General features: G+C 40.4%; 1 protein-coding gene across 1 annotated transcript; it reads left to right on the top strand.

Moving 5' to 3' along the window:
• The first annotated feature begins 282 nt into the window (after positions 1 to 282).
• Positions 283 to 10,912, top strand: MAP10 (microtubule associated protein 10). The gene is made up of 2 exons (XM_027683369.1): positions 283 to 4,168; positions 10,084 to 10,912. The coding sequence occupies exon 1, from the start codon at positions 283 to 285 to the stop codon at positions 2,728 to 2,730; it is 2,448 nt and encodes an 815-aa protein (XP_027539170.1). The 3' UTR covers positions 2,731 to 4,168; positions 10,084 to 10,912.
• The last annotated feature ends 12,596 nt before the right edge of the window (positions 10,913 to 23,508 follow it).

Raw genomic sequence — 23,508 nt, 5'->3', positions numbered from 1 at the left:
GTGGCACTGAGTGCCATGGTCTAATTGACCTGGTGGTGTTGGTCACAGGTTGGACACGATGATCTCAATGGTCTCTGCCCTTGCGCTCCGGGGTGACGAAGGGCGGGCGTCTCCGGCACAGCCCACGCCGCCCGGGATGCGCCGGACATGGAGCAGCGACGAAGAACCGCCTGGGAAGGCTGAGCGTCCGCGACGCAACTCTCGCGAGAGAACAACGGCCTCGCCTACGCGCCTCACACCACACAGATAGAGCTCTCGCGAGAGCTGTGGCCGCGGGCGGGCATGGAGGGGCTGTTCGCGCTGGAGCTGCTAGTAGAGGCGGTGCGGGTGGCGGGACCGGGACCCGCGGAGCACCCAGCCCCCGCGGAGCACCCCGCCGTGGCGCTGCGCCTCTTGGAATTCCCTACCCTGGTGCTGCGCCCCGCCGCCGCCGCGCCGCCCCTGCGGCCGGGGCAGCCCTTCCCCTTCGGCCGCGGCAAGCGCTGCCTGTTCCGCTGGCGCCGGGGCTCGCTCAGCGCCGCGCTCCGCCGCCGCCCGCTCCGCGCCCTGCTGCTGGCGCTGCCCGCCGGCCTCGCCCCGGGGCCCCCCCGCCTCCTCGGCAGCTGCGCCGTCCCCCTGGCCCCTGTCGCCGCCGAGCTGCTGCACCGGCCCGGAGCGCCGGCTTCGTGCGGCCGCCGCGGCCGCTTCGCGCTGCGGGACACCGCGGGCCGCCCCGTCGGGGAGCTGGTCCTGGGCTACCGCCTTACCTGCCTGGAGGCCGGCAAGGAGCCCCCCCCGGCGAGCCCCGCAATCCCCCGCGCTGCCACGCCGCCTGCCACCTCCCCTGAGCCGGGGGGCCAGGAAGAGGAGAAGGAGAATGAGGAGGAAAATGAGGAGGAGGAGAGTGAGGAGCTGGAAGGCAACGTCTTTTGCCCTCCGCTGCTCTATTACAGCCGTGAGCCGGCTGAGCCTCAGCGGCCCCCAGCAGCGGCGGCCGCGGCGCAATGGGAGCACGTCGAGGTCAGGAGATCGCAGGAGAAAGACAAGGGCCAGAGTCCCCCGCGTCCCAGTGCCGAGCCCTCGCTGCTGCACCCCGCCAGCTCTCGACAGCTCCACAACAGCCTGGGGCAGCTGCCGCTACTCAGGGCCTTGCTGGCGGAGCTGTCGGTGCTCACCCACAGCGCTGTGCCTGCTGCTGCTGTCCATCCCCATCTTGCCTGGCTTTACCAGGCCCCGGGGAGTAGTGGAAGGGCCTCACGGCCTCCCAGCCCCTCCGCTGCCCTCAAGCCTGCAGAGGCACCTGTGGGGCCTGGTAGGAGCAGTGGAGCTGTGAGCCCCCGATTCAAACAAGGCAGGCAAGAGGCCACCCCACCAGTGTCTTCTGGTGCTGGGAGAGGACCTAAGAAAGCTGTGCTCCAGGGACAGCCAGCTGCTGAAAGGAACTGCAAAGCCAAGGAGAACAGACCTCCCAGAAAGAAATTGTTGTATGGGCTGACAAATACACTGAGGCTACGGCTGCAGCAGACCAACCCTGATAAGCTGATAATTCATGAAAGGAGGGAGAAGTACAGAAAAAAGCAAATGGAGATGCTGAAGGAGAGAAGCCCCTTACTCAACAGAAAGCTGCTCAGAAATGCCGGAGAACAGCATGTGGTTTCTTGCAGGCATTGTAGCAAGAGAGACAGTTCAAAGCGGAATAATCAGTTGGATAAAACTGTCCAGACTTCATTAGAAAACAGTGTTCTCTCAGAGACCATTTCTGTGACAGTAGATGTGTCCGCAGACCTGCAAGAACAAACTGTTGCAAGTTTACGGAGGAAGGATGCAATTGCAAGCAAGGAACATCCATACAAAGTAACGACAGCCGCCTTACCGGAGGAAACTGTGTTAAAGTCTGCTCAGGAGGAAAAGTATGCAAAAGCTCAACTCCTAGCAGCGTTCCCATCAGATGCTAATGCAAATGGAAGTAACGAGGAAGCAATACACTTAATCCATCATGAAACTACAGAGCATGATGATGCATCTGTTATAAGTGGTCATAAACCCAGCCTCAGCAGGAGTGTTGAAAACAACTCTGAATTCATATTCTCGGATGACTTTGTTGCTAGTCCTGAAAACACAGTTTATTCCGAAGATTTCACCAGTGCTGAGTGTACAGACAAAGACTCAGAAGCTCTTGACAGCAGTCCTGAACCTCTGTGTCTTGAAAGCCCAAAGCGAGGTAGGTCAGATACAGAGCCAGAATCCTGCAGGTCTGGAATTTCAAAGACAAGTCAGAAAGCTGGAAGTACTTCAGATCTCGTGCCAGTTCCTTCAGCTTCATCTCCAGTCCAGTCTTTGAGTAGAAACCGTGACTTTAAAACCGGCAAAAGAACTAGTGCTGAATCCTCTGACTCACTTAACCTTGCTCAGATGGAGGCATCATTATTAGATGAAGAGGAGAAAGCCCAACAGATCAGTAAGGAAGAGAACTGGGGTGATCAGCATATTAAACAAATATCGACAAGCAAACAAGTTAAATCTGCTACTGATCTGAATATAGGAAAGGGGCAGACCTCTGCAGGAGAAAAGAAGTCAGTAACTAAAGTTAGCTCTTACTTGCCATCTAACGTGTCTGATCTTGAACTTAGTGTCCTGGAAAACAGTATGTCAGACAAAAAGGAGGATTTTCTGGAAAAACTATGTGCTCCTAATCAGTACAAAGACATTAGTGAACTTGTAATAAACAAGCTCCCAGGATACACAATGTAATTACAAGTTTTCACTGTCTGGATTAAGATATGATATTTAAACTTTATGAGGCCTGTTGCATTTAGCTGCAATATATACAAGATAATTTAAGACTTTATCATGCACATTTAACACATCAGTGAATTTAGTTAAGAGGTTTTTAAAATAAACTACTATTTGAATCTCTAACAAATGGCTCAAGTGGTACCTACAGCCCGACTTAAGTGTCTTAACACAAAAGTAATCCAAACAGCATAGGAAACATAACTTATTGTCAAAGCAGAGATGAAGACAGAAGGAGCAAAAGCAGTCAGTACCCACAAAACTTGGCCAGGGTAGAAGTTATACATTGCTGCAGAAACAGCCAAGTACAAAATTCCTTCCTAATCAAATATAAGTTTTTATTCCTCATGAAAATAGTTCCGTGCTTCATTTTCTTTACAGGTAGTTACTTAAAACATAAAATTCACAGCTCTATACATTATTAGCTAATATGTATAATGATGTATTTGCTTCCCTGTTCTATCACTAAATATAGTGACCAGAACTAGATAAGCCCTTTTAGAGTTTCTTAAGTTGAAGTTTCTAATTTAAGTTAGATTTTCCCAATTTACTATAAAACAGTGTAAGAATTATACAGTAAATCTATATAATGTGGGAGAGTTTAAGAGGTGGATGGAAGTTACTTGACCTTGAAGATAAAAGGTGTGCAAAGAGTAGGGAAGAGCACAGTAAATTTTCAATGTTTCACAACTCCCTGATTGCATTCTCTGACACTGGGGAGAGGGGGTCAGCACCCACAGTCCAGAAACTTGGAACAAACAAGCATATTATGTCATGATTTAAAGATTCAAGAATAGGAGGAATTTGCCATGTTCCCTTTTCTGTCAAGATGGTTGAACTATTACTGATATTTGCTTTTGATTTCTGGTTTGGTTTTTATGGCTTCCAATTTGATCATTGAACTTAATGCTTCTGATTAACTACTGAGGTTTTTTTAGAGCCCATATCCCTATTACAAATTTTAGAGACGTTCTTCGGCTTGAATCTGAAGAGGACTAAAAATTCCTGCCTTTTTAGTCTCTTGTACCCCCCTTTCCACTCTCTTTGAGTAGTACATCTGTGTCAGCTTTACATTCCTAGCTACCTCATCAATTAGAACATTTATCCTCAGGGTTAAATGACAGACTTACCCACTCCCCTTTCCCTTATAATTTACAATCTGACTTTTTCCACAACTTTGTTCATTTCCGACTGTAGTTTTCCATGTACTTTGCTGAAAGTACCCATGTTTACACTTCAACATCTTGGAGGGATTTCTTCCTTTCCATCCTACTATGTGTTTATTTTGTAGGAATGACATTACCTCTCCTATTTAAAGTATGAACATCTGTGAGGATTATTCAAGTATCTAGTGTTGACTTCTGAGAACACCACTACTAATATTTTGAATCTAAAGGTAAGCAGCTGAAATTACCCATATATCAAAGGAATCTTATATGTTATTTAGGGTGTCTCTTTCATCAGTTACAATTCTAGACCAAAATATTATTTTTCCTTTTTCTTCCAGTGCCATGGACTTCTTTGATACACATGGATTCAGCCTGTCATTTGTAGATAGCAGTAACTCTGATTTTGTTGATGGAATAATGTCTTGCACTTCTTATAGGCAAAACTGTCATTAAAATACAATGCTGACCAACCATTTTTATAGTGTGGCTATTTAAATGAGTTGCTAACACTACAAGTCCATGATTTAAATAACATTATTTAAGAAAAGTTTATTTTAAAAATAAAAGTTTATTTTCAACCCCAAATGGGTTGAAACTGAAGGGCAAATTTCCAGTCCTTTTTCTATCCCCTATCCCATCTTCACTTTTCAATTTCCTGAAGCAAATATGGTAGGAACAATATTTCTTTTGTTTAAATAATGAAACTATTCTCTTTTCAGCTAATTTTATTTGGGATAACATTTCTAATATTTACTGTGTAATAGCATTTATAATTTTATTGGGAGAATGATGAAAATGCATACTAGGAAGACAATAGGAGACATTACACAAGAATAGAACTGCAGCATCGTGCTTATGTGTTTTAGTTTGTTTTTTTTATTTTCAAATATAGACTCCAGGTAGTTAGTATTGCATGGAGAGGTTAGCAGATAGTTTCTACCGTCAGGGATAATAATCTTTTCAGATATTATCTATGTTGTTGTGAGAGTAAATGAATTTTTACTCAACATTCAAACAGCAACTCTCAGTCGACAAAAGTGGGAAAGAACTTTTCGTCACCTATTTATTATTGAAAACTCATAAACCAATATATTGGCAAGACATATATGCTAATGTTAAGAGGTTTCTATATGTCAGCCCAACATAATAAAACAGATATGTTTCCTATCAGTACAAAATAAGAAAAAAATTGGCAGCAACAAATTCCATTTTGTACAAATCCTGTAGTAATCTGCACTCAAGAACATTATACTATCTAGCCAATTTTATCATTATAACTTGCATCCTGTACCCCCATTATCAGGTTGTTAACATCAGAGGCTTAATAAGAGATTTCTCTAATGGAAGTATTATCATTCTTTCACAAAGACGTAATTTCTAAACTGTAAGGGCTAAATTTCATGGATCGTGTTTGTGCAGGGGACATGGCAATATGCTGGGAGAAGCAAATAATAGTCGCATATACTCCACAGTTCTTGCACAACCATCCCAGAAGTAGCATAAATATTTAAGAATACATGGTCTCATTGACTCATTACTTCTAAAAATTTCCTTGCTCCACACCATTAAACAGTAAACTATGATTATTTCAAGTTTTATATTGTTGTAAACTTTAAAACTTTAAACTTTACTATAGTGAAATTAAAATGTGAGAAGTAATTACTTAATATTATTATAGATCCTCACTAAGCAAAGCCATCTAACATCTTACTTTAGACTTGTTACTTTAGCAACATTGCTCTAAATCTGTACAATATTCTAGAAATAAGGCAGATGGGTGGTCAAAACCATAATTTTGTTGCTTTAGTTAAGGGTTGTTGAATCATATAAAACTGAACTTCATGTTTTACAGCAAGACCCAAAATGAGAAATAAACTCATGGATATACATATTAATTCAGAATTTATGACCCTAAAACAAGTTTTCTATTACTGTTTTTTAAACAGTTATTTCAGCGTCCTATTTATTAAAATGAATTTAGATAGCCAGTACTATATAACTGATGGTGCAATGAGAAGAGCAGGATACGAAACACTGATGGTTTCTGTCACTTTACCCCTTCTATTGTAACATTTTCCTGCTGCTAAGTACTTCTTCTCAGTCTTAATACTCGGTGACTAAGAACAGTGTTCAGAAGTCCCAGCTAGGCATGTTTCCTCCATTTCTTTATTCCTCAGCTCTCAGCACTCTGATTAGATGACACAATTTCTTTTCTGTTTGTGATTTCTCTGATGATAGTTCCTACTGCCTATTTTACTATTTGTAATCCCTTCATCATTTTGGAAGTCCTTTTCCTCAGTTTCCAGAAGTTACATCCAGGCTTGGTAACTGTGCGATTGAACTTTTGAGTCATTCTTACTGCTTTCATTTTTCTAGGTTCCAGTATTTTATGATGCCTGGTATTGTAATAATTTTGTTTCTCTTTGTATAAGTGCTGCTCAGAGTTAGATGCTGATAGAAATCTTTGGGACTTTGCTTTCCTTGTCGCATGATTTGTCACCATTTTAATACTTGCTTAGCTTTGATTGTCTAGAAAGAAGTCAAATCATTGAATCCCATATTCACATGCTTAAAAGGTTTTGTTGACTTCTAGGTGCAGGACCTTCACCAGCTCCTATGTAACACCACTCACTTGGAGCTGCAGAAAAACCAGGACTGTGAACATTTGCCCATGGTTATCAGACATCAGGTTTCTCTAGCTCTACCAAACCCTCCCATTAATCCTTTTCTAAAGTTTTGATTTCCAAATTAATCTTTCTTTTAAGATGACTGAGGCCATATCTGCAAGAACAGATGCTGGCTTTAATTTAACATGCATTTAGAGCTAACGGCAATCACATCTGCTATAGCTAAGGTTTGCTAACAGCTAGCTACTTGCATTTTCTATCCTCGCTTTCAGTCAGTATACTGCTCGATTTTAATTTCAGTTTTGTTCACATTCAGGTTCTTCCCTCATTTTAAATTCCTTGTATGCGTGCAGTTCTGTTGTGTTGAAGTCACCCAGACAAGCTGCAACTTCACTGCCTTTTTCTTGTTTGGCATTGACATTCACCTGTATTAAACTGTTTTTTGTTTTGGCTTGGCTTTTATGGTTTCACTTGTCTGAATTTTATATGACAACTGTAATGTAAACCTCCCCTGACTTTACGGAATTGCTTGAATTTTCCCAGAAGGGTATTCAGTGTTCTCTGTTGTTTTCTAGAGGATGAATTTGAATGTCTCATGCCGGAGAAAACAGTATTAATCTTCAATCCTGCGGAGACCTCTGCAAGTGATTCATTTACCACTTGTTTAAAATAAAATGGCTTGGCACAGGAATGTTTAAATAACATTTGAAATACACATTACTCCTAACTAAATGAACATTTAAAGGATTGATTCAGGTACAGTTAATACAAAAACACAAAGCCAAACAAACCCACCCTACCTCCTCAAACAACAGAAAAAAACCATAAAACTAAAATGTTAATTAGAAATATTCAGATGTCTATTATATATATTTATTCTAATCATAGACATTTTACAAACATTCTGGATGATAGCCTATAATTTTTCATCCATGCCTTCATGTTCTTTATGTATCTATTAACAGTAGGTAGCTAGGTTTTTTAATGGAAATAAAGGTATTTAAATTATCAAATCCCCTGAAATTCCATGAGAATTAGTCACCTCAAAAAAGGTTGCAGAATGGAAACCCATGCAGATGACTCTAACCGTATTATCTCTTGGAATGCAAAAATGTTTTTGAAAGTAGATAAGTCATGCCTCAACAAATATTTTCAGAGGCATTTGGAAAGTTTAGTGGTATTGTGATTGAAAGAAACTCCCTTGGTGTCAATGAAATTCCAGCTCCTTTTCTCTTGTCTTTAACTGTTTGCAGATTCAGTATTTTTCCTGTCTCTTATGCTTATGTACTAAGAGTATATAACCTTTGACTCTTCCCTAAGTTTCAATGCCAACAGGATATCCAGAACCATATTTCAGGGACATGTCCCACTGTTGTGCCTTTCATCTTGATGCCTTGCCTGTTCCAGCTTCTTCCCATCACATATTTCATGCCATCTTTAGAATTCATCTTGCCCTACTTACCATTCAGGAAAACTCCAGACACTTCTCAGACACCTTCACTGACTTGTTCTCATCTTTGATATGAAATTAAAGTTCTGCCCATTGTCTGCTGGGCTCTGCATGGTTTATCCCCTTCCTGCTTCTATGAACCTTAGTTTCCTACTCTGTACCCATTTCTATGTAATTCTAACTTCACCCATCTTCAAAAAAAAATCTAGAAATTGCTGTACATCTCTGTTTCCTTCCTTCATGTCACTCCTGCTCTTTCTGCCTGTGGGTAACTGTATTGCCTAGAGTTCTTGTCCACAGAAATATGCCAGACATAAAATTTAAGACAGAAACCATCAGATCATGGTCTGACCTTCTCTACATTGCAATCCTTAACATTTCTTATGCTTACTCCTGATTGCTGGTGTCAACACTGGGATAAGACTAAGCTAATAATAATGCCGATTAAAATTTAATGTCATACGTAGTGAAGGAAACTCTTCAGGATACACGGTCAAACCTCACTAATGTCAAACACAATATGAGGGAAACTGATATAACATGGGATGCAGTTTTAATTTTCTTATCCACAACTCTAACAAGACGCAGCAACAGAATTATTGTAGGTAAGAGAATCTGTTTGTTAACAGCCTTTTGATTGTTGCAGGTCTCTCATCTCCTGCTGCTTTTGTAATGCTACTCTACAGCCCTCCAGACATTGTGCATTTTTATTTGTAAAGTGGAATAGATGCATAGGGTTTCTTCAAAACAAGCATCCAACCAGTTGTTCAGGGACCTTCAACAGAAAGGCAAGAACTCAAACTCAAGGTACTTCAGTACATTTCCTACATACCCATTTCAAAGCCTTTTATCAATAGGAAATTTGGTTAATTTTCAATGAGACCAGCAGATTCACTGACTTGCTGCTTCCCTGGTATTCATCATTGTTACAACACCACTTTTTAACTGCATTCTTTTTGCAAATTTTTAGCTGTTGATTAAATTCTGTCAAATCACACACATGCCATGTGGATTTAGTATGGGTTGATACAGTCAAGGGCTGCATCCAGGAAAGCGCTAATTGCAATAGTGTCCTAACTGAAATTTGCCTTCTCTTTTTCTGAAACCTTATAGCAGTACAGTAGTCAGCTAAAGGAACATCCCTTGTCAGCTGCTGGCATCACATTTATATGTCCAGAACAATGAGTCAGGGCCAAACTTAAAGGAGTTTGGTGTCAAGTTGAGGGCTAAGTTTCAGTTGTTCCTCTGAAACTTTATTTGCTTCTTTTAAAGTCTTAAAATGGAACTGAATTTCTGTTTCCCCAAGCTCCATGAGATTTCTAAAATACAAAAGGGAAGACAAAAACTAATTATTAGAAAGTGTCCCTGTCTTCTTAAACACACACCAAACCTAAGCACAGGAAAATTATTCAAGGAATGTTTACAGAAACCATTTGAGAAATATTTCTAAGCACTTTCCCATTCCACTTAGCATACCAAATAATTTGAGAACAGCTTCCTTCACTGTATTTATTACTTCTACTTCTAATCTCAATAGGAAGAACTGTGAAGATAAGCGTTTTGTTTTGTTTTGAGTTTAGCAATAATGTAGGTCCCAGCAGTCCTGCTTTTACTGGAGCCATCTCACACAGGTCTGCCAACAGTTCTGCAACTGGAGTAAATACCAAAGTTATAGATCAGATGTACAGCATAAAGCAGAGTAAAACTGTACTGATGCAATAGCAACAAGACTTTGATCCCTGCACTCTGGGTCAAAGAAAGTATGTTTTTCTGGAATAGCCCCATAGGCCTTGCATTTTAACCTGCAGGACATTAAAATGAAGACAGACAAGAACAGGAAGGAGGGAGTAAGTTTTAGGGATGAGTCCCTCTTCGACAGAAGCTAGTTTCATTTGCTTTTCCCCGGCTAACTTTAATATCTCAATTCGTCTTTCAATTACCTTCCTGATTGTACAAGGAAGAATTTGTCTTCTAAGATAATCTGGATAAAAATTACTTATATATTAGAAATTACATTTTTACCATCCCTACACAAAACACAATATGCTGATCTTTTTCTTTTCAGTTTGGGAGTTGTTCGGGACAAAAAGTTAAAAACAAGCACGAAAACACACACACCATCAAATACCCTTTGATACTGCAATTAAAGACAACAGAGTAAAGCAAAAGCAACCAAAGAAGCAAAGAGGAAAGCCCTGCCACTCTAAGTTTAGAAACTAATATAAAGTCACCAGTGGTGACAAGGATTACTTGTTCTCTCTTTTTTATCACTTCCTGACAGGCATTGGGGAACATCAACAAGACTTTTAGGCACATCTGGAGGTTAAGTGCAAAAATGTTTCATGAAGTAAATGAGTTTCTCAAATGCATCAGCTACGAAACCTCCTGTCCCCACTCCAGCAAGTGGTCAGGCAATCCATCAGATACCATATCATGCATTATTACACTCTATTTTCCAAAAGCTGTCGTCATGATTGTCCTCAGTGCCTGTCTAAGTAGGCAGCTGGTTCTGTCTTTCAGTACCATGCTCGTTACTCCTGAAGACACCTAAATAGTTTTGTTCATTTCTGCATGAAAGCTCCCTTATGCCATTTACTCAGAGCAGGCCAGGTACCTGCTCTCAAAAGAATCTTCTGCAACCACTTTACCTCCTATTCCTTCATTATTTCACATGCAGGCACAGAACCAGCTACAAGAAAAAGGCCAAGCTACCACTTCTTCACATACATGACCAAAAGGGGAAAGACCTCCAAGGACACAGGGAGAGAGGGAAGCAGGGTCCAGCCCATAGCTTCAACTTTAATGGGCTTCAGTGATCATCTTCCCTTTCTGTCATGGATAGGCCTGGAGCTCATGACACACAGTTCTTCTAAGCCCAGCACAGTAATTATATTTCCAGGCCCAAAAGGTCCTAAGCAAGAGTTTCAGTTCGGTGTGTATCCCTTCTTGCCTTCCATAAACCTGTGATAGTCAGCAGATTTTCTTCATGTGTTCTGTTAACATCTTCTACTCTAACTTCCCAGTTTGGGTATCCTATCCCACAGTCTGGAAGGTATTTGCCTCAGGATAAGCGTTACTTACGTTGCACTTACTGATATGATGAGACTGTGTGATTTGCATTACCTCTCTGATTGGATTACAGTTTTTACAATCTCAGAAATTCTGATTTTTTAATAACCACGCACTAGTCTATTGTAGTTAAAAAGCCGTTAGGGTCTTGTGGAAGTTTATTACTTTACATGGATTAGTAAATACTGAAGCAATTCTTTTTACATTATTTAAAGACTAAGATTTGTATATTAAACATTTGCAAAGTAGATGTAGTAATTGTCCCAGTAACATTAGCACAAACAACTAATGTTAGCTGCAATCCAGAACAGAATATCTGGATATAACAATTAGGAACCATCTGGTGACCTGGCATTTGCTGGTACAGGAATGAAATTTTAATTAAGTTGTATTATAAGAAACTGTAAGTGACAGCTCCCACTTGAAACCCTAGAGCCAGTAAACTGTCCAAATAAAGAGAAGGATGTCACCCAGTTAATGGTTAGATCACACTGCTTGATTACATATTTTGTAAGTAATGTGCTCCCTTCCCATGTTCTTGGGCACAGACTGCTTATGCATTTGGATTTTTAAGAAGAGCTGGTCATATGGCAGGTAAATTGAGAATCACACTGCAATTTACTGAGAACAGGACAATACAATAGATGAATCACCCATTTCCCAGGTTTGACAAGCCAGGACTGCATCTCGTGCAAGAAAAAAAAGAAAAGCCCAAATGAAAAGCTGTATTCTAACAACAAGGCTATGCCAGCTAGCACTGCATCTTCATTTGGCTTTTCGTGGAGCTGTGAAACAAAGCTCAGAAGTGCAAGAAAAATTATTCTCTCCTGCCCCAACACTCGCCTTACGATCAGTGATTCAGGTGGTGGTCTTCAGGGTCCCAGAATACCAGTCCATCAGCACTATATGAACAAGCCCTAGATTTCTCATCCTCTCTTGGCCATTGGTAACTATTATTGCTGTGATTGTTTTCTTTAACATTTAGTATATAACACTAAGGGTCTGTCAAAAAAAATATCAGTCACCTCATCCCAAAATTCCTCATCTTTTCTACATTACAGTTGAGTTATTGTTCTAGTTCCATTAAAGACATCAACTCTGCTGGTACTGACCCATGAAAGTTATTACAGATCTCAATTTTGTAGCCAATAAACCAATTTGTGATTCAATCACAAGCACCTGGAGAAGATCTGGTCTACTTCAACCATCTCCAGTTGTCTAAAACAGAATCAGAATTTACAAATAAGAAAATTAAATCCAGATTGTGACCTTTTGCACTTTGAGTTAATCCAAGAACAATTCCACAGATCCACTCTATTGAAGAGAGTTACAGTCTCAGTCTTTGGAGAATTTCTCCAGTGTACATTCACAATATGTGGATACACTTGACTTTGCAACATTAACCTTAAAGTGTCCATCAGCTTAAGATGGAAAGTAGAGAATTTCTCTGCATTCATTTTTAAAACTTCAGCAGTTCTCCTCTTTTAGCAGACGTGACTGCGCAGACAGAAATCACTGCCATCCTCCACACAACCAAACAATCACCGCCTTTAGATTGACTGTCATTGCATGAATATAATATTGGTTATTCTTTATACTTTTGGGGCATGTTGTGTTAAGTAATGTATTTTTCACTCATAAAATTATTTCTCACAGGCCCTATGTTTAGTAAGGCAGCAAGCTTTGTACAAAGAGAAACTATTTTCAATGTTAAAAAACTCAACATAAATTGACTCCACTCTTAAATTCAAGCAAACATCAGTAGCATAATCCTTTTCTCAGAGTAAGCTCTACTCGGAAACTAAATGGCCAAAGTGCTCCCAAGGGCAACAATTAATATTTTAGCCAGCGGATTCATTTGGGGAGACTCTTGTAAATTTAATGAATTCCCCAGTAGTCAATCCATCATAGTCACTAATATGCTGGCAGTCTTGCTACTGATAATGTTTCCAATACATTATAAGCTCTCTTTTATTGCCTTAAATTTTAATTCAATGAATTCTGCATGTGAGCTCTTCTCAGATGGTGATACTTTGTGCTAATGCAATCATAGATGGGCCATTTGGGAGCATAACAAGACTGAACTTGGTACACTTGGCACGATGTCACTGGGAAGGCAGGACATTTCTCACCCAAGCTTCTTTTCTTTATCTCTTACCTCCCTAATATTTGTGCCTCTAAACTAACATATAATTGCATCTACCCCTTCTGGGCTTCATTTTATGGATTAGAGGAAAGCACAGGGGAGAGGTCAGAGTGAGAACTCAGGTTTCCTATGTATTCAGCCAGCTTTTGGACATGAATATGGAAGTGCTGAAATCAGCAGTGACATACAGAACTACAGGTAATAGTGCTTGAAGGACTCAAGAATTTATCTAACCTATCCCCTTGCCCTAAGGCAAAAATATCAGTCCTGACAGTTTTTTGTCTAGCTCATTAAAAAAAATAACAAACAACAAAACAGTAAGAGATTATCCATCTTCCCCGGGCAATATGTTCCAGTACTTAATTATCCTGAATGTTAAAAGTTTTTCCCAGTGTCAAACCTTGGTGTCCCCTGACACGATTTAAGCCCATTATTTTCCATCTTATACATTACAGACAAAAAGAATTTTTTCCCTTCCTTTTTAAGGGAGCTTTCTGTGTACTTGCCCTTCCTCTTGGTTTTTCTCTGGACCAAGCAAGCACAGCTCTTTCAGCCTTCCCTCACAGGCCACTGGTCATTCTTCTTGTTTCCAATTACAGCTGTACCCATCTTCCTTGGGATACAGTACCCTGAGCTATACACTGTAACTTCTGTGGAAGTTTCCCTAGGACCTAGTAGATAGGAAGCACTACCTTGCACATATTTCAGTCTCTCCCTATTTACAATTATCTGCAAGTGTAATACACATGCTTCCTCTTCTATCAATTAGCTGTTAATGAAAAGATTAAGTGTGCCCAGAGTCATAACAGATCCTTACAGTGCCTCAGTACTGCTTACCACTATTTGGTCAGTGACCTGTGGGGAACTGTGCACTGAGAACACAAAACCAGCCACATGAGAAATTTCATATCCAGAGCATGTTTCTCCAGCTTATCTGCAGGAATGTCAGAGCATCCTAACGTCAGGGCTCATGACATCTATTGATTTTCCCCTATCAAAACTGCCTGTTACATGGTCATAGAAAAAAATAGATTAGTCTGATATAATTTGTTCTTGACAAGTCCATGCTGGCTAATACTCATTTCCTTGTTAACTTCCAAGCACTTACATAATGTTTATGTGATTATTTGTTACAACATTTTTTCTCTTGGATTTCAAAAGGAAAACAGTCAGGCAACATGCAGGTAATCAGTAGTAAGGACATTATGCCCAGAAAAACAAATGATGAGAAATGGAACAAAACTCAGTGGCATATGTCTATAAGCAGCCAAAATTCTAATAGGTCAAAGTGCAGTTGAATGGAAAAAAATACAGAATAAAGGCTTTAAAGTGAGACTAAATAAATCCTTTATGTTCCTTACTGATCTTTAATCATTGTTAAGGCAAACCCATCAGAACACTTAATAATAATAGCATTAAGCCATAGCAGTATGATCAGACTCCTTCAAATCCCTGAATGACTTCACCTTAACAGGATAATTTAACCATTATAAAGCTACAGTAACAAGACATGCAGTTCAAGAGGCTCTAAAGAGAAGTAAGTATTTACATGAGTCAGAATAGAAGTTGTATTTCCACTAATTAGAAAATGCATTTCTATGTAGGCTGGAAATGACTTATGGTACATATTTCTTACCATCAGTGCTTAGGAAGAAATTTCCTTCCAGGTTTGTCAGGAAGAGCATCAGCTCTTGCAGGTAACAGGAAAACTCAAATCAGAAAGGAATTCAAATGCTTATGGGGACATAGTACTTAGACTGTGTCAAAAATAATACACTAAGCAGGGCCAGAGCACAGACCTGTGCCCTGGTAAATGAACAGCCATGCTGTTTAACAGCTTGCACCCCACCAGCTGGCTTTAGTTGCACCCAGCAGCCCTGTCCCACATGTGCAGGCTTGGGCTGGGGGCAGTATGGGTTGGGGGCAGCTCCCAGAAAGCAGACCACATAAGACTGTCCCTGTCTAGAAGAAAAAGAATCTGAAGATGTTGAAATGATCACGACTATGCCACTGGGCTGGAAGATGGAGTAAATACAGCCTGTTGTATTTACTATTAGATATGTAGCCTTGGAGATCAGCCTGGAAACAGAAAAGGTTTCCCAAAGTGGTATAAAGCATCTCACTTAGAATTTGGGACAAGCTCAGAGCATGTCTCTACCCAGTCCCTCAGTACCCTCTCAATGCTGTACTTTTGGTTTCTTTTGTACTTTTTTGTACTGCTCTCTGCTCACCACATCAAAAGGCCAGGCTGGGCATCCAATGGTTCATACGGAAAGGGCAGGGAAAAGGACCCAAATCCTTACAAGCCTTGCCCATGGATCCTAGTGCCTGCCTGGGTAGAGTAGTACACCTTCCTTTTTTTCCCCATTCAGGAACTGCATATTGCTCTTCAGCTTATGGGAGATCCCAGTCTGCAGTCTAGGAGAGATTGGTATAAACCCATTTTCCCTATGAGAGCATATCTCAAGTGATCTTTCTTCCCAAAAGGATAGGGTCCCTCCAAATCCCAGCTTTCATGGTAGAAAGTCATGAATGTAGCTGGAAGAGCAAACATTGCAGGTCTTCACATGAACTTGAGAAATAAAGCAGAAGGTGAAACTAAAATGTTCATGCTTCCAGATCCTACTGTCTCCAGTCTTCACCTCTTTTTGGATCTGAAACCTCCATAACTCCTCTTCATTCCACCCAGTAGAACCAATTTACTTAATCATTGATTTGAACCTCCCTCCACTGTTTCCTTTCACTTTTGTATCCCTTGATTACATTTTACCTTCTTACCAACATTTAAGCATTCTCTTTTCAAAACTGTACAAGTGCTTTCTGAATTTTCACAGCTGGACTCAGATTGTATTTCCCCCAAATAAAAAGCTGCATCATCCTTTCCTTCTTTAATTTTTAAAACTGTTTGGATTCAAGACTGCACTGAGTCACACACTTCATGCAAAAGACAGAAGCTTTGCAAAATTTTTGAGTTTTACATTCATTCATTTTGACCATTCAGTCAGCATTTTTATGCCTAGAAAATAATTTTTAAAGAAAACATTTTCAGTTTATTTTTATCTGAAAAACTACTATGTATGAAGCACCAGTATGAATAAAGTTGAGTGACAGACAAGTTGATCAAAGGCAAAAATTAAGTTTTATGTCTCAGCAAACACTGTTGGAGTCTATAAAACCTAAAAGAAGATTCTTCAGAGTGCAAGGAGAGTGTATTTCAAAAAATATTTTTGTTGGGTTTTTTTTTAATAATCCAACATTTAAACAATCATATTGTTAAGAAAAGCATATGGCATACAACAGATGGACTAATATTTGCATTTCAGTAAAGGAATAGAGCTTTAAAAGTTATGGACATTAAAACCAGCAGCAGAATTTGCAAAGCCAGAACAGAACTGCAGCATGCCTTCCTTCATTGCTTATGCATGACTCCAGCTTTAGTGGGCTTAATAAATCATTCTGAGCCTTGTATCCATACTGAAATTTTAAAAAGATCTGTCAAATAGATAGTTCTTTAATTCTGTATTTAAAATTAATTGTGCTTTAACCAACCAAAATGTATCCTTTAAATACACACTTAAACATGGAACTATCAGAGTAGGAACTGCAATTTTTAATTTTAAATTTGCCCCACTATGATATCAGTCCATTCCTGTTTCACAATAAAAAAAGACAGTACCACCCGTAAGTGTACTTTGCATTTTCTGATTCAGTTTGATTTCACCGTTCATGGATAATTCATTAGATGTGATGCAAGAGCTTCATATGTTTTTTCTTAATACCTTCCCTGTAGAAAACTATTCCACAGCACCTGTGTTAGCACAGAATACATTCGTGTGATGTGCTCTTTTTTCCATGGTCCAGGATAAGAAATTAACTTCTGACTCTAAACTTGGTTTCTGTTCTCAAAAGAATGAAGTACAATGAGCCAAATCTGAAGCAGATTTGCTCAGGTGGTTTGGGATTTCAGTAAGTATTGCTTTAAGCATGGATATAGAGCTTATAATACAGTTCCTGTTACATTATTCAGGCTTGAATCTGTTATAGAAAAGTGAATTTGTAACTTGTAAACAAAAGATTTAAAAATTCTTTACAAAGTCAGATTTCCCAAGTGTTTGGATTGGACACTCCTTGGCAACAACAAGAGCTTTGCCTTCTGAGTTACTCTCCCTTAGGCAAAAAGAGATGAGTTGCATGCTTTTACAGTGTGGAGATATATTCATTTGATGTCAAGTTCTAGCTGGAACCTATCAGATTTAACAACAGAAGCAACTTTGAATTCCAGGAGTAAGTCCTTACTTAGTGCAAGCAAGGAGGAAGGGAGGTGCAGGTCTCAATGTTACAGATTGGCAACAACATGGAGAATCTGCCATCTTACTAATACATTTAATAAGCATATTTTTTTGAGTCAGCTATTCTTAGATTAATTTCCTTTGGATGCACCACATTTAAAGGTGTTAGCCCTCAGAGCTAAGAGGTTGTGAGAAGCTGTAAATTAAGGAACAGATCTCCCTTCAACAGAGGACAAACTGGAGAATTTATCACAGAGCTAGAGCACAATGAAGCCTGTCTTTCAAAGATAAGCTGAAAAGACCTTTCCATTGGGAACTAACCACTTAGTTAAATAATGATATGCCAAGTTTTAAAACCTGTTTTATCTGGGACTTTACAAAGTGGCTGTACTGGGTGTAACTAAAGGTCCAGTAAAAACTCTAAGAAAAGGTCACATGTACAGTTGTGCTTCCTCAGTGTACTCCCAGCCTCTGCTGGATGCATTGGCCCAACAGCACATCCTGACAACATGCTGATGATTCCTGCAGTGCTAAAGTAATAATTTCAGCCAGCTGCACCCCAGACACCCTTGCTCCATCCTTTTATCCTGTGGGAAAGCACACATGGGATTCTCTCGGATCCTGCTGACTTCCTTTATTTTCCAAGGGCCTGTGGTGGAAATACAGCTCTTCTTCCAAAAGAGAGATGGCAAAAGCAAAGGATGATTTGCAACACACACTTTAGTTACAATTTTGGAAAAGAAATCATATCAGGCTAACTAGATTATAGCACTGGAAATACTTTCAGGCTGATCTAATGGTCAAGTTACCCCAGATCAACTAAGAAGGATTATAAATTTAAATTAAGTTATTTTAAATGATAGTTATTGTTCTCAGCAATCTACATGAACCATTACTCAGTCATTATTTCCAGTGCCACTAAGGTGAACTTTGATCCATATGGATGCTGGATGAACACAAAGACAGGTTGGGAGCCTGTTAGTAGCATCCTTTTCGCCTCTCTTGGCTGATCGAGGATGGCAACCCGTCCATCTCTCAGGTGCCAAAGGCATTGGGCACACGGTTAATGTTATTTCTCTAACTCACTGATTCTTTTCTTAAGCCCCTTCACTAGCATTGGCAATGATGTACATGCCAAAAGGACAGTTGCTTCTCCACAAGCTCAACTGAACATGCTCTCTTGAAAGCAAGAGGAGCTCATTTATATGGATGAGCCAAGCAAATGAAGACCTGGAGTTACTGACAGTGTGCTGGAAGAGCTCTGGTTTTAGAATAGCTGCTGGCAACATGAAGGCTCAGTGATCAAGCACCTCTATCCTTATGTTCCCACAATGCCCCAACCTACTGTGAAATTGTGAAAGGCTGTGAAATGTTGCAAGACTAACCAAAGGGGAAAACAGATTACTAGGCCTTTAAAATGTCTTCATTTTTCTCTGTTATTCAGCACTAGTTCCACAAACAGCAGAATATATAGTTTTGCCAGTTTCTTTTAGCCCCCTGAGAGTCTCTTCCCATAAAAAGACATTTATTTTTCCCTCAGGTACCTCAGAGTTCAGAAACAATACAAGTTATTCATCACTGTCAAGTTTTGAGCTTCTTCCTCTTTACAATAGATTTTCAAACAATAAATATTCATTTATTGACCTAGAAAATCTGACTTTTTTGCAGGCTTTCTCACTCATGGCAACAAAATCAAATACTGCATTTTCATCTGCGCATTCTCCACCCTCAAATATCTATCCTCTAAAAATACTACGGGTAACAATAGTAATAATTTAAAAAGTAGTCTGAAAAATAATTCAGATCCTTATGTAACCTTCAACAAATCAAGGCAGAAGGGTTACTGTGGGAAAGGCATTAAACCGTGAGGGACCAAAACCAGGGTGGATGGGATAAACCTCCCTTGGGCAAATTGCCCCACATGGTTACTGAGTCACAAGGGTTTCATTCTTAACTCATAAATTATATCTGGAAAAACAAAAAGCTTCATAGAGAATGTAGTTGTCAGGTAAGCAGAGAAGCAGAAACCAAACACTAATAAGTCCTTTTCAAACCAAACCAAATCAAGCAGCAAAATTCCCTTAACTCTCCTTCAGTTCCCTCAGTACATGGAAACAAATAGACAAGACCTACAGAAACATCCACTAACCCTCTACCGCCAGTGGCCCATCATTGTGCCTTCACTCAAAGCAGTGACTTCTTCCCTGGGCTTTGACTGTCACCATAGGGTCAAGCCATGACCTCAACACAGTCATGGAGAGCTGGAGACCAGCAATGTTGCAACATGACTGGAGCAGGAACTGACAGCCCCAAGGGCTGAAAAGGGGCTCTGGGCCATTGGTAGGGTGGTCCCAGGAAAGGCTTATCAGGACCATTAAGATTTGTGGGTGCCTTCAGGGCTATGATACTCTTCCAAATACCTTTATCCAATAAAACATGGACCTTACCACTGCCAGGACATCTGGTCTCAAATTCAGAGCCCACACTTTGGTGTAGTCTTCCTACTGCCTTTCAAGTTGAGATTGTCTAAAGGGTCTCAGGTCTTTAGCCCCATCCACACAGCTCTCTCTAGCATTAGATGCCCTCAGGCATGTGTGAGGAGCAGCTGAAGATCCTTCTTCCCCATCCAAACCCACCTGTGGCTGCATTTACTCCTGGTCTTTCCTTGCCTACTCTGGAGAATGGAGCCAGCACACAAATTCCCCTTCACACCTCCCCTGTCACCCAGGATAGAGTATGATGTGGCACACCAGCCACAGGCACTTGTCAATGTACAACAGTGCTGACCCATGTAATAACCTGTCTGCAGACTGACCCTCTCTGCTTCATCACCACAGCATTTGGCATATTCTAGCAAGCATTTCTTTTTTTTCATAGCTTCCCACAAACCCAAGCAGGGGAACAGCAGTGACAGTACCATTTGCCATCTCGTGGTACCAGGGGGTTTCCTGCAAATACAGTTTACTTAAATGCCATCTGCTCTCCCACACAGTCAGGAATGTTTTTCTTGAGTAAGGAGTTATCCTGGATCTAGTTTATGTAACCCTCTGAGGCACGCTAAGCCCAATGCCTAATTGTTTTTGAGATATCGTTTAGACAATCAGGGTCTAAAATTGTATGTTCTGAAATGTAGTTGTGGTTAATCATTAAAAAAAATAAAAAGTAGTAAGAAAAAAAAATCTGCTATTTTCTTCTACCTTTGCCTCTGACTGAACTCCCCCAGTTTGTTTGTTCTAGCTCTCTTGTTTATAGGCAATGTGAATCTCACAATGGGTTGTCCCAAGACGCATTAATGATTTCAAAGCATTCTGTTCCTCTGTGTATTCCTCACCCTTGCTAGAAGAGTGTTATTAATCACCTAACAGTCCCATATGTCTCCAAGCTGAAGAGCCCCATCACTCCCTCCAGCAGCATCTCCCTAAAGCCTCTCGGGTGAGCCTGCCCATCCTCCCTGTGCCTTCCTCTGCTGACCCCAGAGTATGTACACATTGTGCTGACTTTTCAAAAGAAATGACTGCAGGTGCCTAACTCTTTGTTTATTCTGGCAAGGCTGAAAATAGCAACCACTAACAAATATTTTGCCCTTCACAAGGCTTCTCACAGAGATGCAGCTGTTATCTCATCCAGTAAAAGTGCCAACCCTATGGGTAAAACAGACACTTAATTAGGTTAGGATGAGTTTCAAAAAGGTGACTATCTAAAATTAGTACCCATAATTCTGTGTGGGTTCAGATCCTTACACCAAATCCTCATTTGTGTGGTAGGGAAAAATTATTTGAAGGTTTTTTTGTTTCTCATGGATTGATGGCTCTGTTTAATCATCAAAAGCAGCATTTAAGAGGAAAAAGTATGGCTTTGTTGAGGTGGACAGACCCCCAGGACATAATGTTAAGCTTCTGGGGAAAATATCACCCTCTGAATTCCTGAATTTACAAGCCTGCCAAGGCAAGGTGCATACACAGAGAGTCTGCTGCAGATTTTACAGTGACACCAATGTGTTATGCAGAACTTCGGAATTTTTGTCTGCATCCTGTGAAAATCCACACAACAAATGGTGGATCCTGAGACACCTTTTCCCCAGTAAACTTTAGCACCCTAACACAAGGAGCTTCCTGTAATTAGGGACACAGTAGTTAGTGCCAAATTTTTAAGGAACAAATTCAAGTCAGATTCAGTTATTAATACACATCCCAAAACATACTGGGATTTGGACAAATAGCCTCCAAAGTGAGATAAGCAATTTTATATTCTGAGCCTCTACCATCCATACTAAAAGGAAAAGTTGTTCAAGCACATTGCAATTTTTAATGAAATAACAATTAAAATAATACTAATATAGACACAATTTGTTTTGGAAACTTAGCCTCACTAAGGAATTTCTATCTCACTATTCTGCTGCAATAGTGTCTACAGGAAAAGCTGCAACAGAGACTAAGCAAAAGGTCATATCAGAATGTTTATAATGGTATCACAAAGCTCCAGGTACAACCCATTAATCTGTTTTTGCAACACCCCATCATCCTTTTTTATATATATTCAAGAAGAGAGAGATAAATCATGGGCCTCCTGAATTCTTTTCTTACATTACGCCTGCTCTGAAAGCGGGCTTGAAAGCTTGCCTCAAAAGTTTAGGAGGACAACTAGGACAGCCTGTCAAGACTGTGTTTCCCCGCTCACATATATGAAACTATTTCTAAAATTATGGGGTACTACAGTCTGGTTAAGAGGCAAAAGGGATCAAGCCTGATTTAAAACACTTGAGGCTAAACAATGTTTGATATTTAAACAGAAATTGCCTTCCTGGGATTTCTTATGGGGCACGTCAGTTATATCTGTAGTTTCATATAAGCACATAGACATACATGCAATAACTTACTGAAATTAAAAATAAATACACCAAGTCCTTGCATCAATCCTTGGAAAAGCAGATGTAAAGGAGACTACAACCAAGAAGTTCTGAGTTGCTCAGATATTCTTTTTGACTATTATTGCATAAGTAGAGAGACGATTAGAAAGCCAAGAACCAACATCAAATAAGAAAAGACATTTCAGCGTTCATCTCCAGCTTTTGATTGTCATCCTGTTTATTTCAAACTTGCAGACTTCTGTGCCCCACTGTTGCTTAGGAAAATGCTTATTGTAATAAAGATGGAAATATTCCCCTGCAACTGCACCACGCAGTGTAAGGAAATAAAAGAAATTGCCTTCTTTTCTCTGGATAGATTCCAGCCTCTGTACATTTTTATAGTTAAAACAACAATAAACATTCAGGTCCCTCAACAAAATGAATCATTAAAATCCCACAGATTCTCCTCTCTCACCAGGGGAAGAAAATCAGTCTGAAAATAGGCATTGTTAAGGAAGATCTCAGGGTATGTATAGTAGCTTCTTATCCAGAAAATTTTTTGTAAAATGCTCAGGGCCAGGGCCATGGCTCTGCTTTTTTCACAAAAAGCATGCAATAGGAAATGTGTGAACAAGCAGTCAGGATCTAGGGCCACATATTACAGAAGTGTAATGTGCATCACAACCATCCCTTTTGTAACACTACAGCTCAGTCCATCAGCAAGGAGGGCTGGAAGAAGCTGTGGCTCAGAGCTCCTTCAGGCCAAAAGCAACACTTGTGGGTTGCTCTGTTGGCTTAGCATGTACTGGAAGATAGCTCATCAATAGGACCTGTCTAGCCCAGTTCCTATTGCTGTTGCAGATAGTAACCCAGTGCTATCTGCACTGTGTTCCAGTTGCTCCAGTTAATGCTCTTTACTTTGTTTCCCAGTGCTGTGATTGATAACTGGATGAAATGCAGAGTTCCACTTGTAAGGCAGTACAAAATAATCAGCAAGGGCTGTTTTAGGCGTTCCTGACTGGACTGTCTGCCAGGCTGTTTAAGGGCTCCAAGCATGGTCCATACTGAGCACACTAGGGGAAATAACTCCCCTGCTTCATGAAACACACAGCTCCAAAGGCTTCTGTGCCCAAGGACAGA

Source organism: Neopelma chrysocephalum, unplaced genomic scaffold, assembly GCF_003984885.1.
Source record: "Neopelma chrysocephalum unplaced genomic scaffold, ASM398488v2 Primary Assembly neopelma1_23, whole genome shotgun sequence".
NCBI lineage: Eukaryota > Metazoa > Chordata > Aves > Passeriformes > Pipridae > Neopelma > Neopelma chrysocephalum.
This window is presented reverse-complemented; position numbering and strand designations above follow the sequence as displayed.